At 55.2% G+C, this 19,371-nt stretch overlaps 1 protein-coding gene across 2 annotated transcripts; it reads left to right on the top strand.

The window, feature by feature from the left end:
* The first annotated feature begins 4,625 nt into the window (after window positions 1-4,625).
* On the top strand, window positions 4,626-17,626 carry ALAS1 (5'-aminolevulinate synthase 1). 2 transcript variants are annotated; one of them, XM_073564450.1, is made up of 11 exons: window positions 4,626-4,783; window positions 7,571-7,780; window positions 10,767-10,943; window positions 11,293-11,421; window positions 12,011-12,233; window positions 13,375-13,559; window positions 13,697-13,876; window positions 14,693-14,857; window positions 14,946-15,214; window positions 16,451-16,613; window positions 17,326-17,626. In XM_073564450.1, the coding sequence occupies exons 2-11, from the start codon at window positions 7,585-7,587 to the stop codon at window positions 17,484-17,486; spliced, it is 1,848 nt and encodes a 615-aa protein (XP_073420551.1). In that variant the 5' UTR covers window positions 4,626-4,783; window positions 7,571-7,584; the 3' UTR covers window positions 17,487-17,626. The 2 variants fall into 2 exon arrangements, with proteins under 2 accessions (XP_073420551.1, XP_073420552.1); XM_073564451.1 differs by lacking the exon at window positions 4,626-4,783 and adding an exon at window positions 7,391-7,409.
* The last annotated feature ends 1,745 nt before the right edge of the window (window positions 17,627-19,371 follow it).

Here is a 19,371-nt window from a genome sequence, read left to right as displayed (position 1 = left end):
TTTGCACCCCGATGCTCTGAAGGGCGACATGGACACCCCAGGGTTGGTGCTAGGAGGGAGGTTCAGCTGGTGCCCTGTACCCCATTTCCACCTACGTTTATGTTCCCAAGCAGGAGACAGCCTGAGATGGAGAGACCGGCGGCGACAGTCTGACAGCCCAAATGAGAGTAGTTCAGACAGGTGAGACAGCCACTGACGTGAGAGACTGCAGCCCAGCGCAGATGGAGACATCAGTGACGCAGATGAGATAGAGGGTCAGCCGGCCAGTGACACAGGGAGATGGCGAGTGCATTGGGCAGAGCGATGGACCCGTCCTCAGAGATCACTGAGATCCTACTGAACAGCGCAGTGGCCCTAAGATCGGATGGGTGACACTGCTGTCTACACCGCGGAGCTGCTCTGGGCGCCATACACACCTCGGCTGACTCTCGTACACTGGAGATCTTGTTCGGCTGAGCGCACCTTGGTTCTTTGTGATAAAGCCATCAACAGACATCTCTGCCGGCGGCTTATCCCTGGGAGACTATGTGATTGGCTGTGTGAAATCGGGCTTTGACTGTCAGCCGATCCCGTTTATATTGATGGGTGTCCAGCTGACATTAATCTAATGTGTAGGGGCCTTTCTGCTGCTACTATGGCGTCTGCTAGGGCGAACGCTCCGGAGACAGAGGCGGCTCTGGTGCTGCAAGTAGTCTGTATTGTGGCAACAAAAAATTGGACCCTGAAGAAGAAAAACTGATGAACGACCTGGAGACCTGGTGCCGACCAACAAATCCCAGCACTCTGCGCTCATAGGAGGGTAACGAGACCCCGGCTGGAGGAGCGATGTCAGGACCGCCGTCTCCACCCCGCTGGGTACATCTCATGGCTTCCATCCCTGGGTCACTTTTAGGGTTTGCTCACACTGGCGAATAGTCAGCGTATAACTCGGACGAGCGCTCTGTGATCATAGAATCATAGAATCATAGAATCGTAGATTTGGAAGGGACCTCCTGGGCCATCTGGTCCAACCCCCTGCTCAAAGCAGGATTCGCTAAATCATCCCAGTCAGATGTCTGTCCAGCCTCTGTTTGAAGACTTCCATTGAAGGAGAACTCACCACTTCTCGTGGCAGCCTGTTCCACTCATTGATCACTCTGTCAAAAAGTTTTATCTAATCTGTGTCTCCTCCGATTCCTGATGTTTCATTGGACAGTCCGGCAAGAGTATGAAAGAAAAGCGTCTCTCACCAAATCGATGAAAAAGATAAAAAGTCCTTTATCCCTTACTTCAGGACATGGACAATGGTAAGCAGGGAAGCTGAGGAATGTGGGGAGACAAACAGAACGACGGCCTTTTCATTAGATAGTGCTTCCTCCAATGCTATACGATGTAGCAGAGCCGACTAACTGCATGCAGCAATTGGCAGCGTATATCGGACGTCACACACCCATACAAGTCAATGGTGCGCGCAAAACGATTCTTTATTGCAAGTTTATGTTTTCCATCTTCGCTGATGTGGGGGCGGTTTTGTAACCCAGATGGTTTTTAGCTGATTCAATTGTGACTTTTTAAACAGTCACAACATTTTGGAGCAAATGTTCTCCATCCTCCCCAGAGTGATTTTATGTTTGTCAATAATTTTTGACAGAAATATTGCAACCAGAACATGAAAGATGAAAGTTTTAGCCTTAAAAATTCACAATAAAAAGTTAGAGGTAAAAATAAATAACATTTTTTTTAAAAATTTGCACAAAATTCAAAAACAACTGCACTAAAGGCGAAGAACTGGCACAAAAATGTCAACAAATACAGCAAGATGAAAAAAGAAAAGGGACTTAAAAAATGCAAATGATGAATCAGAGTCTGAGGTTCCTGGAAATGACAAAGAGAAAAAGTGTCTGGGACGCCCTCACACCCAGGGCTGTGGGGTACTCGGCATCGGAGGATCTCAATGGGAGTTGTCACGGTAGCTGTGGCCCGGCCCGTGGCCCTGGGCGTCCATTGTAAATGTTCAGTGTGAATGAATACGTCGTGACGCCACCTGTGGTGTTCGGCAATGTAGATGTTAGGCCGACACTGCAGATAGATCCTCTGGGACAGATGGTGGGGTGCAGCGGTGATGGTATAGCCCTCCACAGGCAGGGCTGTAGTCCCAGGGCAGAGTAAATGAAGTGACACGTAGATGGTGTAGTGTCAGGCGCAGGGGATGGAGCAGTGCCGGGCAGGTTGACGCAGGAATAAGTGGAGGACACCAGGGCATGTAGTTCCAAAGCTTTACTCACAGTCTGTGTACAAACAGGTGCCTGCCTCCGTGCCGTGTCCTCCGGGTCTGGGACTCAGTCAACCTCCAGGCCAAATGGAATACTCCTTTCCAACACTCCGCCAACATGTACCTTTCTGAATGTCTCCCCTTATAGCGCCTTTAGATTAAGTACTCCTAGTACTGAGTTACACTGTAGTTCCTCCTGTCAGATGTTCCTATGAACTCTACTTATACGGCAGACAGCTGTAGCCTGCTTCGGGGACTCCTTGCTACCAAGTCCCGGCTCACTATCCCGTTGCTGTTGTGCCCCCAAGTTTTGTGTGGGAATAAAGTGGTAACAACTTCTATTCCTCCGGTGTCTGCTGCAGGACCATTAGTATCCATACAACCTCGGGGACCGGACCCCGGCCTTGCACCTAGAACTTCTAGTAAGGGTTCTCTTCTCACCCACGTCCTCTGTTCCCTTTTACTCCTCATGTTCCGTACTAATCCTTTCTTTCTATGGAGAATCAGGCTTTCAGTCTATGTTGCTCTCTTTCTCCCTTTCCTGTGCCAGCAGACCCAGGTCACTGGGATCTGCTGCAACACTTCCATCCATCTATCCCTCTCTCTAGGGATCTTCTTCTCTCTCCAACCAACTACTGATTCACTGACTTAAACTCTTCCCGCTCCTAGAAATGTCATCTAACTCCACCCACCTCCCAGCACGTTTCGTGTTCCAAGCAGGGAGCCGCCGAAGGTGCTTTGCTACACTACTTTGTGGTGTGGGGTGCAGGTGTTGGAGCGTGGTCAGGAGTCTCCACCTTACCTGAATGGTGGGGTACCACACCTCAGGAGGAGATGCAGTACCTCTGTGGTGACTGAACCCTCAGGGGCGCCACATGTCTGTGAGAGACCTCCACTCCTGGCAGCGCGACATCCCATCTCCTCCGCTCCCGGCAGCTGCACGTCCCGTCTCCTCCGCTCCCGGCAGCGGCACGTCCCGTTTCCTCCGCTCCCGTCAGCGGCACGTCCCGTCTCCTCCGCTCCCTGCAGCGGCACATCCCATCTCCTCCGCTCCCGGCAGAGCCACGTCCCGTCTCCTCCGCTCCCGGCAGCGCCACGTCCCGTCTCCTCCGCTCCCGGCAGCGCCACGTCCCGTCTCCTCCGCTCCTGGCAGCGGCACGTCCCGTCTCCTCCGCTCCCGGCAGAGCCACGTCCCGTCTCCTCCTCTCCTGGCAGCGGCACGTCCCTTCTCCTCCGCTCCCGGCAGAGCCACGTCCCGTCTCCTCCGCTCCCGGCAGCGCCACGTCCCATCTCCTCCGCTCCCGGCAGCGCTACGTCCCGTCTCCTCCGCTCTCGGCAGCGGCACGTCCCTACTCCTCCGCTCCCGGCAGCAGCACGTCCCGTCTCCTCTGCTCCCGGCAGCGCTACGTCCTGTCTCCTCCGCTCTCGGCAGCGGCACGTCCCGTCTCCTCCGCTCCCGGCAGCAGCACGTCACGTCTCCTCCGCTCCTGGCAGCGCCACGTCCCGTCTCCTCCGGTCCCGGCAGCGCCACGTCACGTCTCCTCCGCTCCCGGCAGAGTCACGTCCCGTCTCCTACGGTCCCAGCAGCGCCACGTCCCGTCTCCTCTGCTCCTGGCAGCGCCACGTCACGTCTCCTCCGCTCTTGGCAGCGCCACGTCCCGTCTCCTACGGTCCCAGCAGCGCCACGTCCCGTCTCCTCTGGTCCCGGCAGCGCCACGTCACGTCTCCTCCGCTCCTGGCAGCGCCACGTCCCGTCTCCTCCGGTCCCGGCAGCGCCACGTCACGTCTCCTCCGCTCCCGGCAGAGTCACGTCCCGTCTCCTACGGTCCCGGCAGCGGCACGTCCCGTCTCCTCTGCTCCCGGCAGCGCCACGTCCCGTCTCCTCTGCTCCCGGCAGCGCTACGTCCCATCTCCTCCGCTCCCGGCAGCGGCACGTCCCGTCTCCTCCGGTCCCGGCAGCGCCACGTCCCGTCTCCTCCGCTCCCCGCAGCACCACGTCCCGTCTCCTCCGCTCCCCGCAGCACCACGTCCCGTCTCCTCCGTCTCCATCACAAGTGACCATGGATTCAGTCCAGATTTCTCTGTGGAATCGCTGTGTAAACGCTTCATGTGTGAACGCGGTCCACAATGCACGGAGCAGCCCGGCGGCTGTAGACAACAACACTGCAAAATGTGTAATGAAACCCAATTGCAAAAATGATTTTTAGACAAAAATATTTACATTTATCACCGTATGAACCTCGGCCCCCGGGTACCGGAGCAGGGTCCGAAACACGTGTGTGGCCCTTTAAAAAGTGGGCGGGGTCACAGCGAGAACAATTTTTTGACGTCAGCAGACTATCGCTATACTGTAACTGGATTGGTTAGTGCCGGGAGGCGGGCGTTAGCGTGCACCAATCACACAGCGCAGGGCGCGGGGAGCGATCAGCCGGAAGACCTTACATTACCAGGTGACATTGCGGTTCCGCCAGAGACCTGAGCAGTGAGCCCGCACCGAGCACCGACCGGAGACCTGAGCCCGCACCGAGCACCGTGAGTGGCCGCTGCCTCCACACACCTCCGGCCGTAGCCGCTCTCCTGGGACTTGTAGTTCCACTGGTGGCTGCTCCTCGCGGCTTCTACAGTCTGTCCATTCATACTTTATTATGTTTCTGTCTGTCTTCACTTTCTTTACTTTTTTTTGTTACATTATTATTATTCTATAATTTATTATTCCCTGTGATGTGATTTTTGTGCTTTCACTCCTCTGGTTTATTGAGGGCGCGCCTGTAGGCTGCCCCCCCCCTGTAGGCTGCGGGCCCTCCCGTCCCCTGTAGGCTGCGGGCCCTCCCGTCCCCTGTAGGCTGCGGGCCCCCCCGTCCCCTGTAGGCTGCGGGCCCTCCCGTCCCCTGTAGGCTGCGGGCCCTCCCGTCCCCTGTAGGCTGCGGCGCCCCCCGTCCCCTGTAGGCTGCGGGCCCCCCGTCCCCTGTAGGCTGCGGGCCCCCCGTCCCCTGTAGGCTGCGGGCCCTCCCGTCCCCTGTAGGCTGTGGGCCCCCCGTCCCCTGTAGGCTGCGGGCCCCCCGTCCCCTGTAGGCTGCGGGCCCCCCCGTCCCCTGTAGGCTGCGGGCCCCCCCGTCCCCTGTAGGCTGCGGGCCCCCCCGTCCCCTGTAGGCTGCGGGCCCTCCCGTCCCCTGTAGGCTGCGGGCCCTCCCGTCCCCTGTAGGCTGCGGCGCCCCCCGTCCCCTGTAGGCTGCGGGCCCCCCCGTCCCCTGTAGGCTGCGGGCCCCCCCGTCCCCTGTAGGCTGCGGGCCCCCCCGTCCCCTGTAGGCTGCGGGCCCCCCCGTCCCCTGTAGGCTGCGGGCCCCCCCGTCCCCTGTAGGCTGCGGGCCCCCCCGTCCCCTGTAGGCTGCGGGCCCCCCCGTCCCCTGTAGGCTGCGGGCCCCCCCGTCCCCTGTAGGCTGCGGCGCCCCCCGTCCCCTGTAGGCTGCGGCGCCCCCCGTCCCCTGTAGGCTGCGGCGCCCCCCGTCCCCTGTAGGCTGCGGCGCCCCCCGTCCCCTGTAGGCTGCGGCGCCCCCCGTCCCCTGTAGGCTGCGGCGCCCCCCGTCCCCTGTAGGCTGCGGCGCCCCCCGTCCCCTGTAGGCTGCGGCGCCCCCCGTCCCCTGTAGGCTGCGGCGCCCCCCGTCCCCTGTAGGCTGCGGCGCCCCCCGTCCCCTGTAGGCTGCGGCGCCCCCCGTCCCCTGTAGGCTGCGGCGCCCCCCGTCCCCTGTAGGCTGCGGCGCCCCCCGTCCCCTGTAGGCTGCGGCGCCCCCCGTCCCCTGTAGGCTGCGGGCGCCCCCCGTCCCCTGTAGGCTGCGGGCGCCCCCCGTCCCCTGTAGGCTGCGGGCGCCCCCCGTCCCCTGTAGGCTGCGGGCGCCCCCCGTCCCCTGTAGGCTGCGGGCGCCCCCCGTCCCCTGTAGGCTGCGGGCGCCCCCCGTCCCCTGTAGGCTGCGGGCGCCCCCCGTCCCCTGTAGGCTGCGGGCGCCCCCCGTCCCCTGTAGGCTGCGGGCGCCCCCCGTCCCCTGTAGGCTGCGGGCGCCCCCCGTCCCCTGTAGGCTGCGGGCGCCCCCCGTCCCCTGTAGGCTGCGGGCGCCCCCCGTCCCCTGTAGGCTGCGGGCGCCCCCCGTCCCCTGTAGGCTGCGGGCGCCCCCCGTCCCCTGTAGGCTGCGGGCGCCCCCCGTCCCCTGTAGGCTGCGGGCGCCCCCCGTCCCCTGTAGGCTGCGGGCGCCCCCCGTCCCCTGTAGGCTGCGGGCGCCCCCCGTCCCCTGTAGGCTGCGGGCGCCCCCCGTCCCCTGTAGGCTGCGGCGCCCCCCCCCCCCCCCCGGTCCCCGCCTGTAGGCTGCGGCCCCCGGATCTGTCGGAGGATCCCCGCCCGCCTGAGCTGACCCCGGCCCTCTGCCTCTAACCTGGCGCCGTGCTCTCGATACCTTGTCGCTGTCTGATATCGGATTGTTATAATCGCACCTAGATACCGTCTGGAGCCGCGGTGATTATCTGCCCTGGGCGATGGAGGGTTAATCACCTGCCTGGATGAGAAACATTGTAACATTTCTTAGTAAATATTTACCTTTGTTATGATGGGTGCAGTGATGTTTGTGGAGGGGGGGCTGTAGTAATTCGCAGTGCAGGTCACGCTCTGTCACCGCTGGGTTTTCTGAGGCGTCGTCGGATCACCGGAGACCCGGAGCGGAGAAGTAAGAGGAGCGGGAGACCCCCCCGATACGGTGTGAACCCCGCCTTGTGTCATCGCTTATAAGATGCTGCCATTCAATGGACACCTCGATATTTACTCCCGAGTCATAGAAACCGCTCTGCCTGAGTCCTTCTCACAGCTGAGGGTTTGTTACAACCTTCTACACAATCCTCTGGATGCATTTATTTTTCGCTGCGGTGACACATTGTAACAATCTCAGCTGTGAGCATTCAGGCAGAGCAGTTTACGACTAGATGTAAAGGTGGATGTATCCGTTCACTGACGACGAGCAGAAGTCTTGTAACTGCTGATACAAAGCGTCTCTCATCCTATCAGGACAGGAGGGAGATCGGTGCGATGTGATTGGCTCGCTAAGGATTGTGCAGAACAGCTGCAATTGTTACAGATCTTCACCTGTGAGCAGTGTAAGGTCAGGTGCTTAATCTGAAGGTAAACAGTAAATGTAGTCACTGATGACAAGTAGTCATAATATATATTTATTTTTTTTACAAATTTAAAGTTTTTGATGTAATTTCTTTTTTCTGTTCTTGGTCGCGCTCTAGTACGTGTTGTGATCTGCGCCGCTGATCTTGACTCTTGTCTCTTCTTAGATCCAGTGATCAGTATGGAGGCAATCGTCCGCCGTTGCCCCTTCCTCTCCAGGGTCTCGCAGACCTTCCTCCAGAAAGCCGGCAAATCTCTGATCTCCTATGCCCAGAACTGCCCTGTGATGATGGCGCCCAGACCCCTGTCCGGCGCCCAGCTGAGCACCTCCGCCGCGCACCGCCAGGAGACCAAGGAGACGTCGAGCAGCAGTCAGAGTAAGAGCCAGCACTCGCCTGGGTGCATGGGATGCGGAGAGTTGTAGTTATACAGCTGGGCCTAGATTCTAAAAAAATGCATGAATGGCAATTCCCGAATATATTCCATTAACTGCTAACGCCCTTTGCCTGCAGAGGAGTCCTGCTCCCATCATTGCTGTTACCTGTCCTGCAGTAAGGGTTCCTAACACTCTCATTGCTGGTCACATGACATTCCTGCGTTCGGAGCTTGCACTCTAAAATAAACCTTTGTGCTCAAATATCCCCTCCCCCCCACAGTGCATTATTGGGCAGCGAGGCACCAATCCCTTTTATTAGGGGTCCTCCCCCACTGAGGATTCCAGAATTGTCCCTGACCTTCAGTACAGGGATAGATATATTATGTATTTATAGCTGTCCGCCCTTTGTCCTCTGGGCCTTGGACTCGGTTGCACTTCACCCTATATAACAATGGCGCGGCGCTCTGCCACAGACTGAGCATACAAGCGATCACTTCTGGTTGTCACATTAGACTGGCGAGGGTTACTTATACTTATCGATCTGGATCAGCCGAAACCTCAGCAGCAAATATTCACCCGAGGAGGGGGGGGGGGGGATTAAAGTTTTAAATCCAAAAAATTCCTTTAATTTGAAATAACACAAATTGAAGTGACTCCTGATTCCGCCCAGACTGATGACGGTTCAGAAGGATCTGAGAACGGAGTTTCAGTCCTGAAATCCCAATAGATCTGTGTCTTATAAATGCCGGACTGATGGAAGACACAAAAAAATAGAAAATTCTTTTAATCTGGGATCCAGAGTCATAGCTAGGGGTTTGTGTGTGGGGGGTGGGGAACCTTTGAGTGGCCCCTAACCAGGTGTCCCTGATTACCACTATGGTGGCACCCCCTAATAGTGGATGTAGGAGATCCTCAGCAGATGACCGCTCGGTTACTGGAAATAATCTCTATACAAAGACTAACACTGATATTACCGCCATATGGTGACACATAGTGTAGATATCAGTGCTGCAGGACATACAAGAGATCACAGCACAGTTATAGATGGTGACTTACCGCTGACGTTCTTTCTGATGGAATCGTTCACTTTTCTCGTCTTTTCCATCTGGCCCAGACCGACATGACGACTTCTTCCATCTAGAACTCGGCTGCAGATATTACAGCACAGACACATTTCATGTCTCATCTTTTCAGCATCGTCCCCAATGGGACGATTCCCAACCTGCACAATCTCCTTATCCTGCTGGTACCCTAATACTGAGCCGCTGCTGCCGTATGTGACCCTGTTACTGCACCTGCTGTGTGATTCTATGTGCCCTCTAAATTCTAAAGCAACTCTCTAGAATATAGTAATGCCAGGTGCAAGTGCTCAAGAAAACAGAGCCCACATTGTGCCCCCTAGTAAGTAATCTTGCCCTGTGTGTGGCCCTTTACTGTCACAGTAACCGGAGTTCTCCTATAACATTAAATGCCCCCTTTACATGGAATGTCCCGAGTCTCGACCTGTACACGGTATGATGCCCCCACTCTCTGTGGTAGCCCACACTGTGTATCATGGCTTCCCCTTAGTAGCACCTACTATTTATGGGGGCCTCATCAGTAGCCCACGTTATTTAGTGGTCTCGTTTGTAGCCCCCACATAGGGCCATAACACAGTTTTAAGAGATAAGAATAAGCCTCATCTCCTCTCCTTACACCCGCGAGTCCAGCAGCAGACAGCGGCAGGTCTCAGGCAGACGAAGGCGGTGATGCTGCGTGCGGTGTGTGCTCCGCTCTGGACCGGCTGTTCTGCAGGCCGCTGGACTAAAGTGACCTACAGGGCGGATGGTGGCCGTGCAGAGCGATCGTCTCCCTGCTGCCGCAGAGGTATCTGTATCGGCGCGCTATGTACATAGGGTGGGCTCCTCAGAGCGCAGGGCCTGGGGCGGCCGCACCCTCTGCCCTCCTTTCCCCGCCCGGTGGGATCATGGGTTCTGGATCATCACTCGTGTCTCCGTCTCGTGATTATCCAGGGCGGATTCTAGCAGAGCAGATTTCACGTCTGAGCTTGTTGCTGGTCATATGCCGGATTACAGGATGTGCAGCAATAGAAACTTCTCATTTTGTAAAATTCCTTTAATCTGGCGTCAAGGTGACCTGATGGGTGTTGGATTGAGATTTCCAAGAGAAGAATCCACATCAGTCATTTGTGTGAAGGGTAAATTGTCTGCTGTAACAAGTTACCAGTCACTGCAGTCGTATGCCAGATTATCAGACTTTCTTGATTATTGGATGGTGGATTACTAACGCTAGTGTTGGGCTCATGAGGACGTCCGTGGATCTTGATCCGATCTGTGACCGTGATGCCAGGACTGGCCGCGTCTCCCCTGACCCCGGCATGACCGCTGCATAGAAATGCTTGAAGCCATCGTACTCCGGTCCGGAGACTCGCGGTCGGTCTGTGCATTACTAGTCCCTGCTCGGACACGTCTGCTTGAGCCGTTATTCTTGTAATCCAGCATCTGATAATCCGGCACGTGTTCTAGGATTCTGCAGCCGTGTTATAACCCTGGCGCTGCGCGGGGTGAGCGGAGTTTGCTCGTTGGCACAGGATCAGACCCGGGGAGGTGCGGCACAGAGCGGCCTCGCCTTGGCTCCGGATCAGCCTAATCTCTGAACTCGGCTGCTCCTGTGCTGGGGTGAAGCAAGGTTTATATTTCATGTTTGTGTTGCAGAACGCCCTGTCCTGCCAGATCTTAATTTGCTTTGTCATTCTGTGACGTAACAAATGTTTTATTAAGTTTCAGACTTTATTCAGTAAGATTCCATTTAATCCTGCGGCCGATGACCTGATAAATCCTCTGAGCAGTGAGGGGCGTAGTCTCCTCTGATTGTCCGGTAATCCGGCACCTCTCAGATCTCACGATGCCGGATGAGAGGACATGTATTAAAGTGTTTCCAAAGCACAACTTCCTGTAAACCGGAATATTTGTATTTCTTCTCATCAGATACGAAGCCTCCGGCAGCGGCTGTCTCCTGCCCCGCGTCCCAGGCGCCGGCCGAGCAGAGCGCATCCAAGTGCCCCTTCCTGGCCGGAGAGCTGAGCCAGGAGAGCAGCAGCGTGTTCCGCAAGGCCAGCCTCGCTCTGCAGGAGGATGTGCGCGAAGTGCGGAGCCGGAGGAAAGGTACGTTCTGCACCTACCGCCATGCGGTCAGCCATTGTAGACAGCTGCTTAATATCTTTGGTAATTACCCCCTTTTCTTACAAATCTGCTGCAATTACTGCTCCCATCGGGATGTGCTGTGGCCGCCCTCACACCCCCAACCAGGATGGGGTAGTCGCCCCCGTTATAATCCAGCATGTGTGGGGGTCAAGGCTGCTTCTTCGCCTCTTGGCTCCTCGGCCGCTCCCTGCTTACGATCCAGACTCCCCTCCCCCCATGGGCTCGGCTCCCGACTCGCCTTCTATTCTTCTCGCCATATTATTGTTGGAGTTTCTTGTGTGACAAACATTCCTGAATTGTACGTTTTCAGACCAGAAGTCGTCGCCTGTCGTGGAGCCGGCCATATCTGATCCGAAGCCGGAGAGGAAGATGAGGGTCCTGGAGCAATTCCAGAAGCCCGAACTGGTGTCTCATCTCCTCCAGGATAACATGCCAAAATGTAACTGTCCTACGCTCCTCGCTGCCCTCAGCACCGAAGCCCCAAATGATATAAAACGTGATCATTTCTCGGGATGCAGCCTGCAGTATAAAGAATGGGGGCAGTCATGGCTCTGTGTTAGGCTTGTCCATTCAGTGTGTAATAAACCTCCCAATCTATCCAGATGATCAGTGGTGTAACCTGAGTCTTGTGGGCCCGAGGGAAAAGTCTCAAACGGGACCCCCAACTATTGGAGATCTTTATTAGTCTTTTCATAGGGGCCCCTCTAGGCTCCAGGGCACTGGTTCCGATTACAACCTTCACCTATTATAGTTACATTCCTGCAAGTTATATTAAATGAGATCTGCTACAAGTGATGTAGAAAGGGCCGATTGAAAACCTCCATTCTTTACACTGCAGGCTGCATCCTGAGGATTGGAAACAATGAATATAGAAATAATATGTAAACCCTCCTCAGTATAAATACTCCATCTGTACGTCTGGTAAGACGAGCATGGCATGGCTGTGATCGCGGTGTGTTGAGACCCCGGCTGGCGCAGCATGTGCCTGTGTAATCCTTGCATTCATGTAATGTATCTTTTGTCCTCAGCCGTGCGCACTTTCCAATACGACCACTTCTTTGAGAAAAAAATAGAAGAAAAAAAAAGCGACCACACGTACCGCGTGTTCAAAACCGTCAACCGCCGCGCTCAGGTCTTTCCCATGGCCGACGACTACTCTGACTCGCTGGTCAGTAAGAAGTCTGTCTCAGTGTGGTGCAGCAACGACTACCTGGGGATGAGCCGCCATCCAGAAGTGGTCGGAGCGGTCGTGTGAGTTTTGATTCTTCAAGTTTCTTAAAGGGGTTGACTGGTGAAAACAGATCAGTGAGGGTCTGAATGCTGAGAGCAGAAATAGCTGTCGGATTGGGGCGCTGGCTGTCGGATTGGGGCGCTCGTGTCCCGTTAGAATAGATCCTGGGTGCACGTGTCCGGCCGACGCTGCGTTTAACCTGTGTGGGCGGAGGAGGCTGCCGAGCGCTCGCCTTCCATCTGATGGCCTGGATACAATGTATCACTGCAGACATTCTACACGTGGAAACAGTGACCCAAAAAAACAGTGATTTCACTGTGTCAGTGATCGTCTCTGCAGCCCCTCGTCTCCCCCCATGTCATCTATAATCTAGAATGTAGGTCGATTCCCCTGGGGGGCACAGAAGTACAGACACCCATTATGTGCTGGGCTAATCCCGGGCTGTATGGTATAGAACATAATTACATTTCCTCCATTCACATGGGATAAAGGAGCCATAACGACGTGATTATGTCCTGACCTGAATCTGCGTTTAGCGGGGGCCCTGATCTGGGTCACGTCGCCTCTTGTATTTCTCATGTTTCGCTCCACGTTCCTCCCCTGGCTGGGTAAGGTCCCTTTATAATAGAGCCGGTGTGTTGTGACCTCGGACCATTGTCACATGGACCCAATTTTCAGGCGTCGGAGCTGCCGTTACCCAGATAGACGCCGAGCTCTGTGTAAGGGAAACCTCTGCTCCTGTGACCCCCCCCCCCCTGATCCGGGGATTAGATCTGTAGTTGGCCCTTTGTACGGCGCTCCGTCTCCTATACACACGATCATAGTTTCTATACTGGATGTTCACCTTCTCACTTGTGGCTGACATCTCACCCCTCTCCTCCTCCTCCTCCAGTGTATCGGCATATGTGTTTGCATGTTGGGAGTGGTAGTTTCACAACAGCTGTTGTGCCACGGTTTAAGCAATACCGTGTATCCAGAGTATTGACTCCTTTTATTGTTATTGCTTCCGCCACATGTTACAAGGAATAGAACATGGAAGCTTCCGCAGGGCGACACATCGCAGTTGTGCAAACCATTACATGTTGCCCCACAGAGATTGCTTTATGCACTTCCCCTTTAAGAAGAATTTGCTCTTGCCTCACCTCTTGTATATTCCTATAGTGAGACCCTAAAATATCACGGGGCCGGAGCGGGCGGCACCAGGAACATCTCGGGCACAAGTAAATTCCATGTGGATCTGGAGCACGAGTTGGCCGACCTGCACGGTAAAGACGCGGCGCTGCTCTTCTCCTCGTGTTTTGTGGCGAATGACTCCACGCTCTTCACCCTGGCTAAGATGTTGCCCGGTAAGTGAGGATCTGACCGACTGCTGGTGAATGGCCGAAGCCTGCAGTTGGTGTGCACTACAAGTCCCAGTATGCACGGCTTCACAACAGCTTATAGGACTGTAATGTTAAGGCGACTTTAACCCCCGATCTTCTAGGTTGTGAGATCTACTCAGACTCTGGGAATCACGCCTCCATGATCCAGGGGATCCGCAACAGCCGTGTGCCCAAGTACATCTTCCGCCACAACGACGTGGCTCACCTGCGGGAGCTGCTAAAGAACTCCGACCCCGCCACCCCCAAGATCGTGGCCTTCGAGACCGTCCATTCCATGGATGGTGAGTGTGCGCAGCGTCGTGCGGCTTCACCAGCGTCAAATAAAAACGTTTTAACTTTCTAACAAACTTTGTTCAGTTCTTCTCAATCTTCAGAACCTCTGCCGGCTGTCAGGGAATGGAAACTAACGGGCTTAACACATCTGGAGCAAATAAGGGTGTTACAATGTATCCATGTAGACAAGCGACACCGCTCCGAGCTCTCCCGTCCTAACAGATACAATGTATCAGCCGGCAGTCCAGAGCCGGTCACTGACTGCATTGTGTAAACTGGATGCAAATGTAACATCGTATCTGTGCAGGAAAACCTGCCCTAGAGAGCTTCACCGTTCACTGACAGCAAGCAGTGGTCAGAAATTAAAGTGGGTTACACAGTTGCTTTTATATTTATTTTTTTTTTTTATTAAAGGAGTTGTCCCATAGACATTACCGATTGCTGGGGGTTCTGGCTGCTAAGACCGCACCAAACCTATGCCCCCTCCTCCATGCATTATATAAATGGAGCACCGCACCCACCCCCACTATACACTGAATGGCGCAGGGTTCACACATGCCACTTTGAGACCCCTGTTCTCAGGATCTTGGGATCCCAGCGATGGAAAGGGTAGAGGGAAGATGGTAAACTTAATAGGCACATTGACTATTGCCGCTGTGTGCGCCGGGTCGCTCGGGGGAGGGGTGTGTTTCGGGTAAATATTTGGTGGCGAGATTGCAGAATTGTCACCATTATCTGCCGGCTTCTGAATGTGTAAAACTTGTTATGAATCCTTTGTTCCTTGTATCGATGTCTATTCTGATGTTAATGATTGACCCTTGCAGGCGCCGTCTGCCCCCTGGAGGAGCTGTGCGATGTGGCACACGAGTACGGAGCAATCACGTTTGTGGATGAAGTGCATGCAGTCGGGTTATATGGCGCCCGAGGCGGGGGGATTGGCGATCGTGATGGAGTCATGAGTAAGATGGATATGATCTCCGGCACTCTGGGTAAATGGTTCATTCATTAACAGCAAGCAGAGATCTTGTAGATTTGAGGTGAATCCTCGTAGTTCACTGCTCGGCGTCTCTTCTTTAGGCAAAGCATTTGGCTGCGTAGGAGGTTACATTGCCAGCACCAGCGCTCTGATCGACACGGTCCGCTCCTATGCCGCCGGCTTCATCTTCACCACCTCCCTACCACCCATGCTGCTGGCTGGAGCCATGGCGTCTGTCCGGGTGTTGAAGAGCAAAGAAGGGCAGGTCCTGAGGCGACAGCACCAGCGCAACGTCAAACTCCTACGGCAGATGCTGATGGACGCCGGGCTCCCCGTGGTGCATTGCCCCAGCCACATCATCCCCATCAGAGTAAGGACTGGCCAGCTGCCAGGGCTGGGCACTGTGTCTGGGGTGGCACCGTTTCCAGGGCGGAGCAGTGGTGGGAGGCTGGGTACAATGTCCGGAGTGGCACCGTGTCCAGGGCGGAGCAGTGGTGGGAGGCTGGGCACAATGTCCGGGGTGGCACCGTGTCCAGGGCGGAGCTGTGGTGGGAGGCTGGGCACAATGACCGGAGTGGCACCGTGTCCAGGGTGGCGCAGTGGTGGGAGGTTGGGCACCATGTCCAGGGTGGAGCAGTGGTGGGAGGTTGGGCACCGTGTCCAGGGCGGAGCAGTGGTGGGAGGCTGGGCACAGTGTCCGGTGTGGCACAGTGTCCAGGGCGGAGCCATGGTGGGAGGCTGGGCACAGTGTCTGGGGTGGCGCCGTGGTGGGAGGCTGGGCACAGTGTCCGGGGTGGCACCGTGTCCAGGGCGGAGCAGTGGTGGGAGGCTGGGCACAATGTCCGGGGTGGCGCAGTGGTGGGAGGTTGGGCACCGTGTCCAGGGCGGAGCAGTGGTGGGAGGCTGGGCACAGTGTTCGGTGTGGCACCGTGTCCAGGGCGGAGCCATGGTGGGAGGCTGGGCACAGTGTCTGGGGCGGAGCCATGGTGGGAGGCTGGGCACAGTGTCTGGGGCGGAGCCGTGGTGGGAGGCTGGGCACAGTGTCTGGGGCGGAGCCGTGGTGGGAGGCTGGGCACAGTGTCTGGGGCGGAGCCGTGGTGGGAGGCTGGGCACAGTGTCTGGGGCGGAGCCGTGGTGGGAGGCTGGGCACAGTGTCTGGGGCGGAGCTGTGGTGGGAGGCTGGGCAGTGTCTGGGGCGGAGCCGTGGTGGGAGGCTGGGCACAGTGTCTCGGGCGGAGCCGTGGTGGGAGGCTGGGCACAGTGTCTCGGGCGGAGCCATGGTGGGAGGCTGGGCACAGTGTCCGGGGTGGCGCCGTGGTGGGAGGCTGGGCACAGTGTCCGGGGTGGCACCGCTCCGGGCATTCGTCAGCTACAGGATACAATTTACCACAAGATTGAGAGCGGTGATTGCAGACTATTGGGGAAAGTCCGGCGTCTGATAATCCAGAATAGCTGAGCATTAGCGATCTGCTGGGATCAGGGCTCTAGTATGCACCCAGTGCCTGATGGCTGCTGGGGATATGTTACCTAAAGTCCTTTAATCCAGCATCAATGGGATCATATGGTGCTGGAGAATCAGATGATCGTGTTTCATTTTCCCCTCCAGGTTGCAGATGCTGCCAAAAATACAGAAATCTGCGACCAGCTGATGAGTAAATACGACATCTACGTCCAGGCCATTAATTACCCCACAGTCCCACGTGGAGAGGAGCTGCTGCGGATCGCGCCCACCCCGCACCACACGCCCCAGATGATGAGCTACTTCCTGGGTACGTACTGTTGTCTTAAAAGCTCGCTCCTTAAGTATTATTCAGAGGGGCGGAGGGGGATGAGCCGGATGTGGGTCATGTCGAAACCTGCGCTCCTAGCGCAGAGAGATCTGCCTGGTTTCCATGTTGGATCTGCACGAGACACAAGTTGTTGTATCACCGCGTTCCGCCATAAGAGGTGGTAACGGGCAGGGGACCCTATAAAACCTGTAGCTTTATGGCCTCGTCGGTGTAGTGATCAGGGCAGATCTGTGCCGCACAGTGGGTTGCTTATACAGATACACTGTCACAAACCTACAGCTGTGTGAACAGGATAAGGTTACAGTGGGTTTTGGCCTTTTTCATTGAAGGGATATTCCTCAAATTGAAAAGTGTTCCTCACTCATAGCGACTGCTGGGACCCCAGTGCGGGGAGGGGGATGCACGTACTGGACCTCCATTCATTATTTATGGGATGGCCGGAGATAAGTTGGATGTCTGGACAAAAAGCGCTCATAGACTATGAATGGAGCGGAGGCTCGTCCCCTCTGCTTGCTGGGGGTCCCAGCAGTCCAGACCCCTACTCTGGGCCGTCAGATCTTAGTCTCAGGACCTAGTTTAGTAGCGACCACCTGCTGCGTAGACAACGGCCGAGCGCAGATCTTCTTGGGCTCGATCCCTGATCTCTTCCTTCTGTCTCCCGGTCACTGACGCTCGCGCTCTCCCTCCACAGAGAAGCTGCTGATCACCTGGAAGGAGGTGGGTCTGGACCTGAAGCCGCACTCCACCGCCGAGTGTAACTTCTGCCGGCAGCCGCTGCACTTCGAGGTGATGAGCGAGCGCGAGAAATCCTACTTCTCCGGTCTAAGCAAAGTCGTATCTGTGAGCGCATAACACAGACCCCACCCCAGGGGGCGCCGCGGAGCCGGTCTATAGTCCTGAATGTCGCACACTACATAGTACGGTGATCACTGTCCTCGGAGTATCGTATCTGCCAATGTCTTTTAATAAAGTCTCTATATTTCTTACTGTTACACATCAGCGTCTGCTCATCTCTCCCACAATTCTATTATGGGTGTCTGCCATTACAACTCATGGGCAGATCGCAGAGTGTCAGCACTGAGACACGCTGTTACACTGTAACGCTCCCCGCAGCATGGCAGCTACAATGTATCGGAGGTGCGGTCTGAAGGTTTGGGGTCAGGGCTTCGTCTGCAGCAGTGATCTCTAGACCAGGGCAAAAAAGACAGCGGCAATCATGTAACAACCTGAGAGCAACAGGTCAGGAAGTGCTGCGCCCCCAGAACGGACTGCACCCCCAGGAGGAATCCTGCCAGACGCTACCAAGAGTAATCCCATTCACTGCCTGCAAGCAGAGCTGGTGACAGATGGAACAGACACGATGTTGCAGGGCTGTGATGCACTAATAGAGCAGTAACATTTAATCCACACAGGAAAAAAAAATCACCATAAATTGTGTAATAATGAGAAATGACACAGGGAAAAGTATAGAAGAGAAGAGCAAAAAGCCCTGGAAAGTCCAGACATCGGCTGGGATCTGTCAGTAATTAGGAAGCAATCCGGCCACTTACTGACAAACAATATCAGCAGGTTCAACTGATGGCCGATAAAAAGGCGTCTCGTTACCAAGGAACCACACAAACACCAGTGAGCTGTCTCAAGACCTTCACAACCTTATTGTTGCAAAACATCCTGAGGACATTGGCTACAGAAGAATTTCTAAACTACTGGAGGTTCCAGTGAGCACTGCTGTGGCCATAATACAGAAGTGTAACTGACATCATTTCACCATAAACTGACCATGACCAGGTGCTTCCCGCAAGACTTAAGACAGACAAGTGAAAAGAATTATCAGAAGAGTTGGCTGAGAGCCACTGACCAACTGTGGAAAGCTCTAGAAAGATGTGTGATAAGCAGGTACAATTGTTTCACAGAAAACTAAGTAGTGCATAATCACCACCAAAACTTCATTGCTGAACAAAAAGCTTGTTCATGCCTGTTTAGTTTACTGAACAACATTTAGCCAAGTCTGTGAAATACTGGGAGAATATAGTCTGGTCGGAAGAGACCAAAATTAAACTATGGATGCCATAATACCAGATTTGGAGGCCAAAAGGCACTGCAGATCAGCCCAAAAACACCATACCAACAGTGAAGTGTGGAGGTGGCAACATCATGGTGTGAGGCTGATTTTCAGCATATGACAATGGCAAACTTCATGTGACTGAAGGAAGGATGAACAGACAAATGTACCGAGACATTCTGGATAATAATCTGAAGCCATCTACCAGGATGATGAAGATGAAACGACGGTGGACATTTCAGCAAGACGCTGATCCCAGCACACGGCCAAGAAAATTCTCTACTGATTTCAGAAAAACAGAATAGCTGAGCCGATCACCAGACCTGAGTCCAAGACAAAATGTATGGAAGAAACTAAAATCTCAGCGATCATAGGAGCCACGGAAGCTTCAGGATGCGTAGAGTGTGTTGTGTGGAAGAATGGGCCAAAATCACACCTGAGCAATGCCTGTGACTAGTTTCTCCACACCGGAGGCATCTGGAAGCTTCATCACCAGCAAAGGAAAGGCTTTTATGCAAAGTATTAAATGTCAGTAACGCGTTCAATACTTTTTCCCTGTGTCATTTCTCATTATTACACACAACTTATGGCCTTCTAGGGTGATTTCTTTCCTGTGTGTCGGACGTTCCCGACATCTGGGGAGAATTTCATGCCAATAGCAGCTTTACAGACATT

This window comes from Dendrobates tinctorius, unplaced genomic scaffold (assembly GCF_039654945.1).
Source record: "Dendrobates tinctorius isolate UK_male_01 unplaced genomic scaffold, ASM3965494v1 ptg000455l, whole genome shotgun sequence".
Taxonomy (NCBI): Eukaryota; Metazoa; Chordata; class Amphibia; order Anura; family Dendrobatidae; genus Dendrobates; species Dendrobates tinctorius.
The sequence above is the reverse complement of the archived record's forward strand: the minus strand, read 5'-3'. Positions and strand labels throughout refer to the sequence as shown.

Coding starts and splice junctions, on each gene's coding strand:
- ALAS1 (XM_073564450.1), top strand. CDS start 7,585: ATGGAGGCAATCGTCCGCCGTTGCCCCTTCCTCTCCAGGGTCTCGCAG. Junction 14,858..14,945: donor TATGATCTCCGGCACTCTGG/GTAAATGGTTCA, acceptor TCTCTTCTTTAG/GCAAAGCATTTGGCTGCGTA. Junction 16,614..17,325: donor GATGATGAGCTACTTCCTGG/GTACGTACTGTT, acceptor CTCCCTCCACAG/AGAAGCTGCTGATCACCTGG.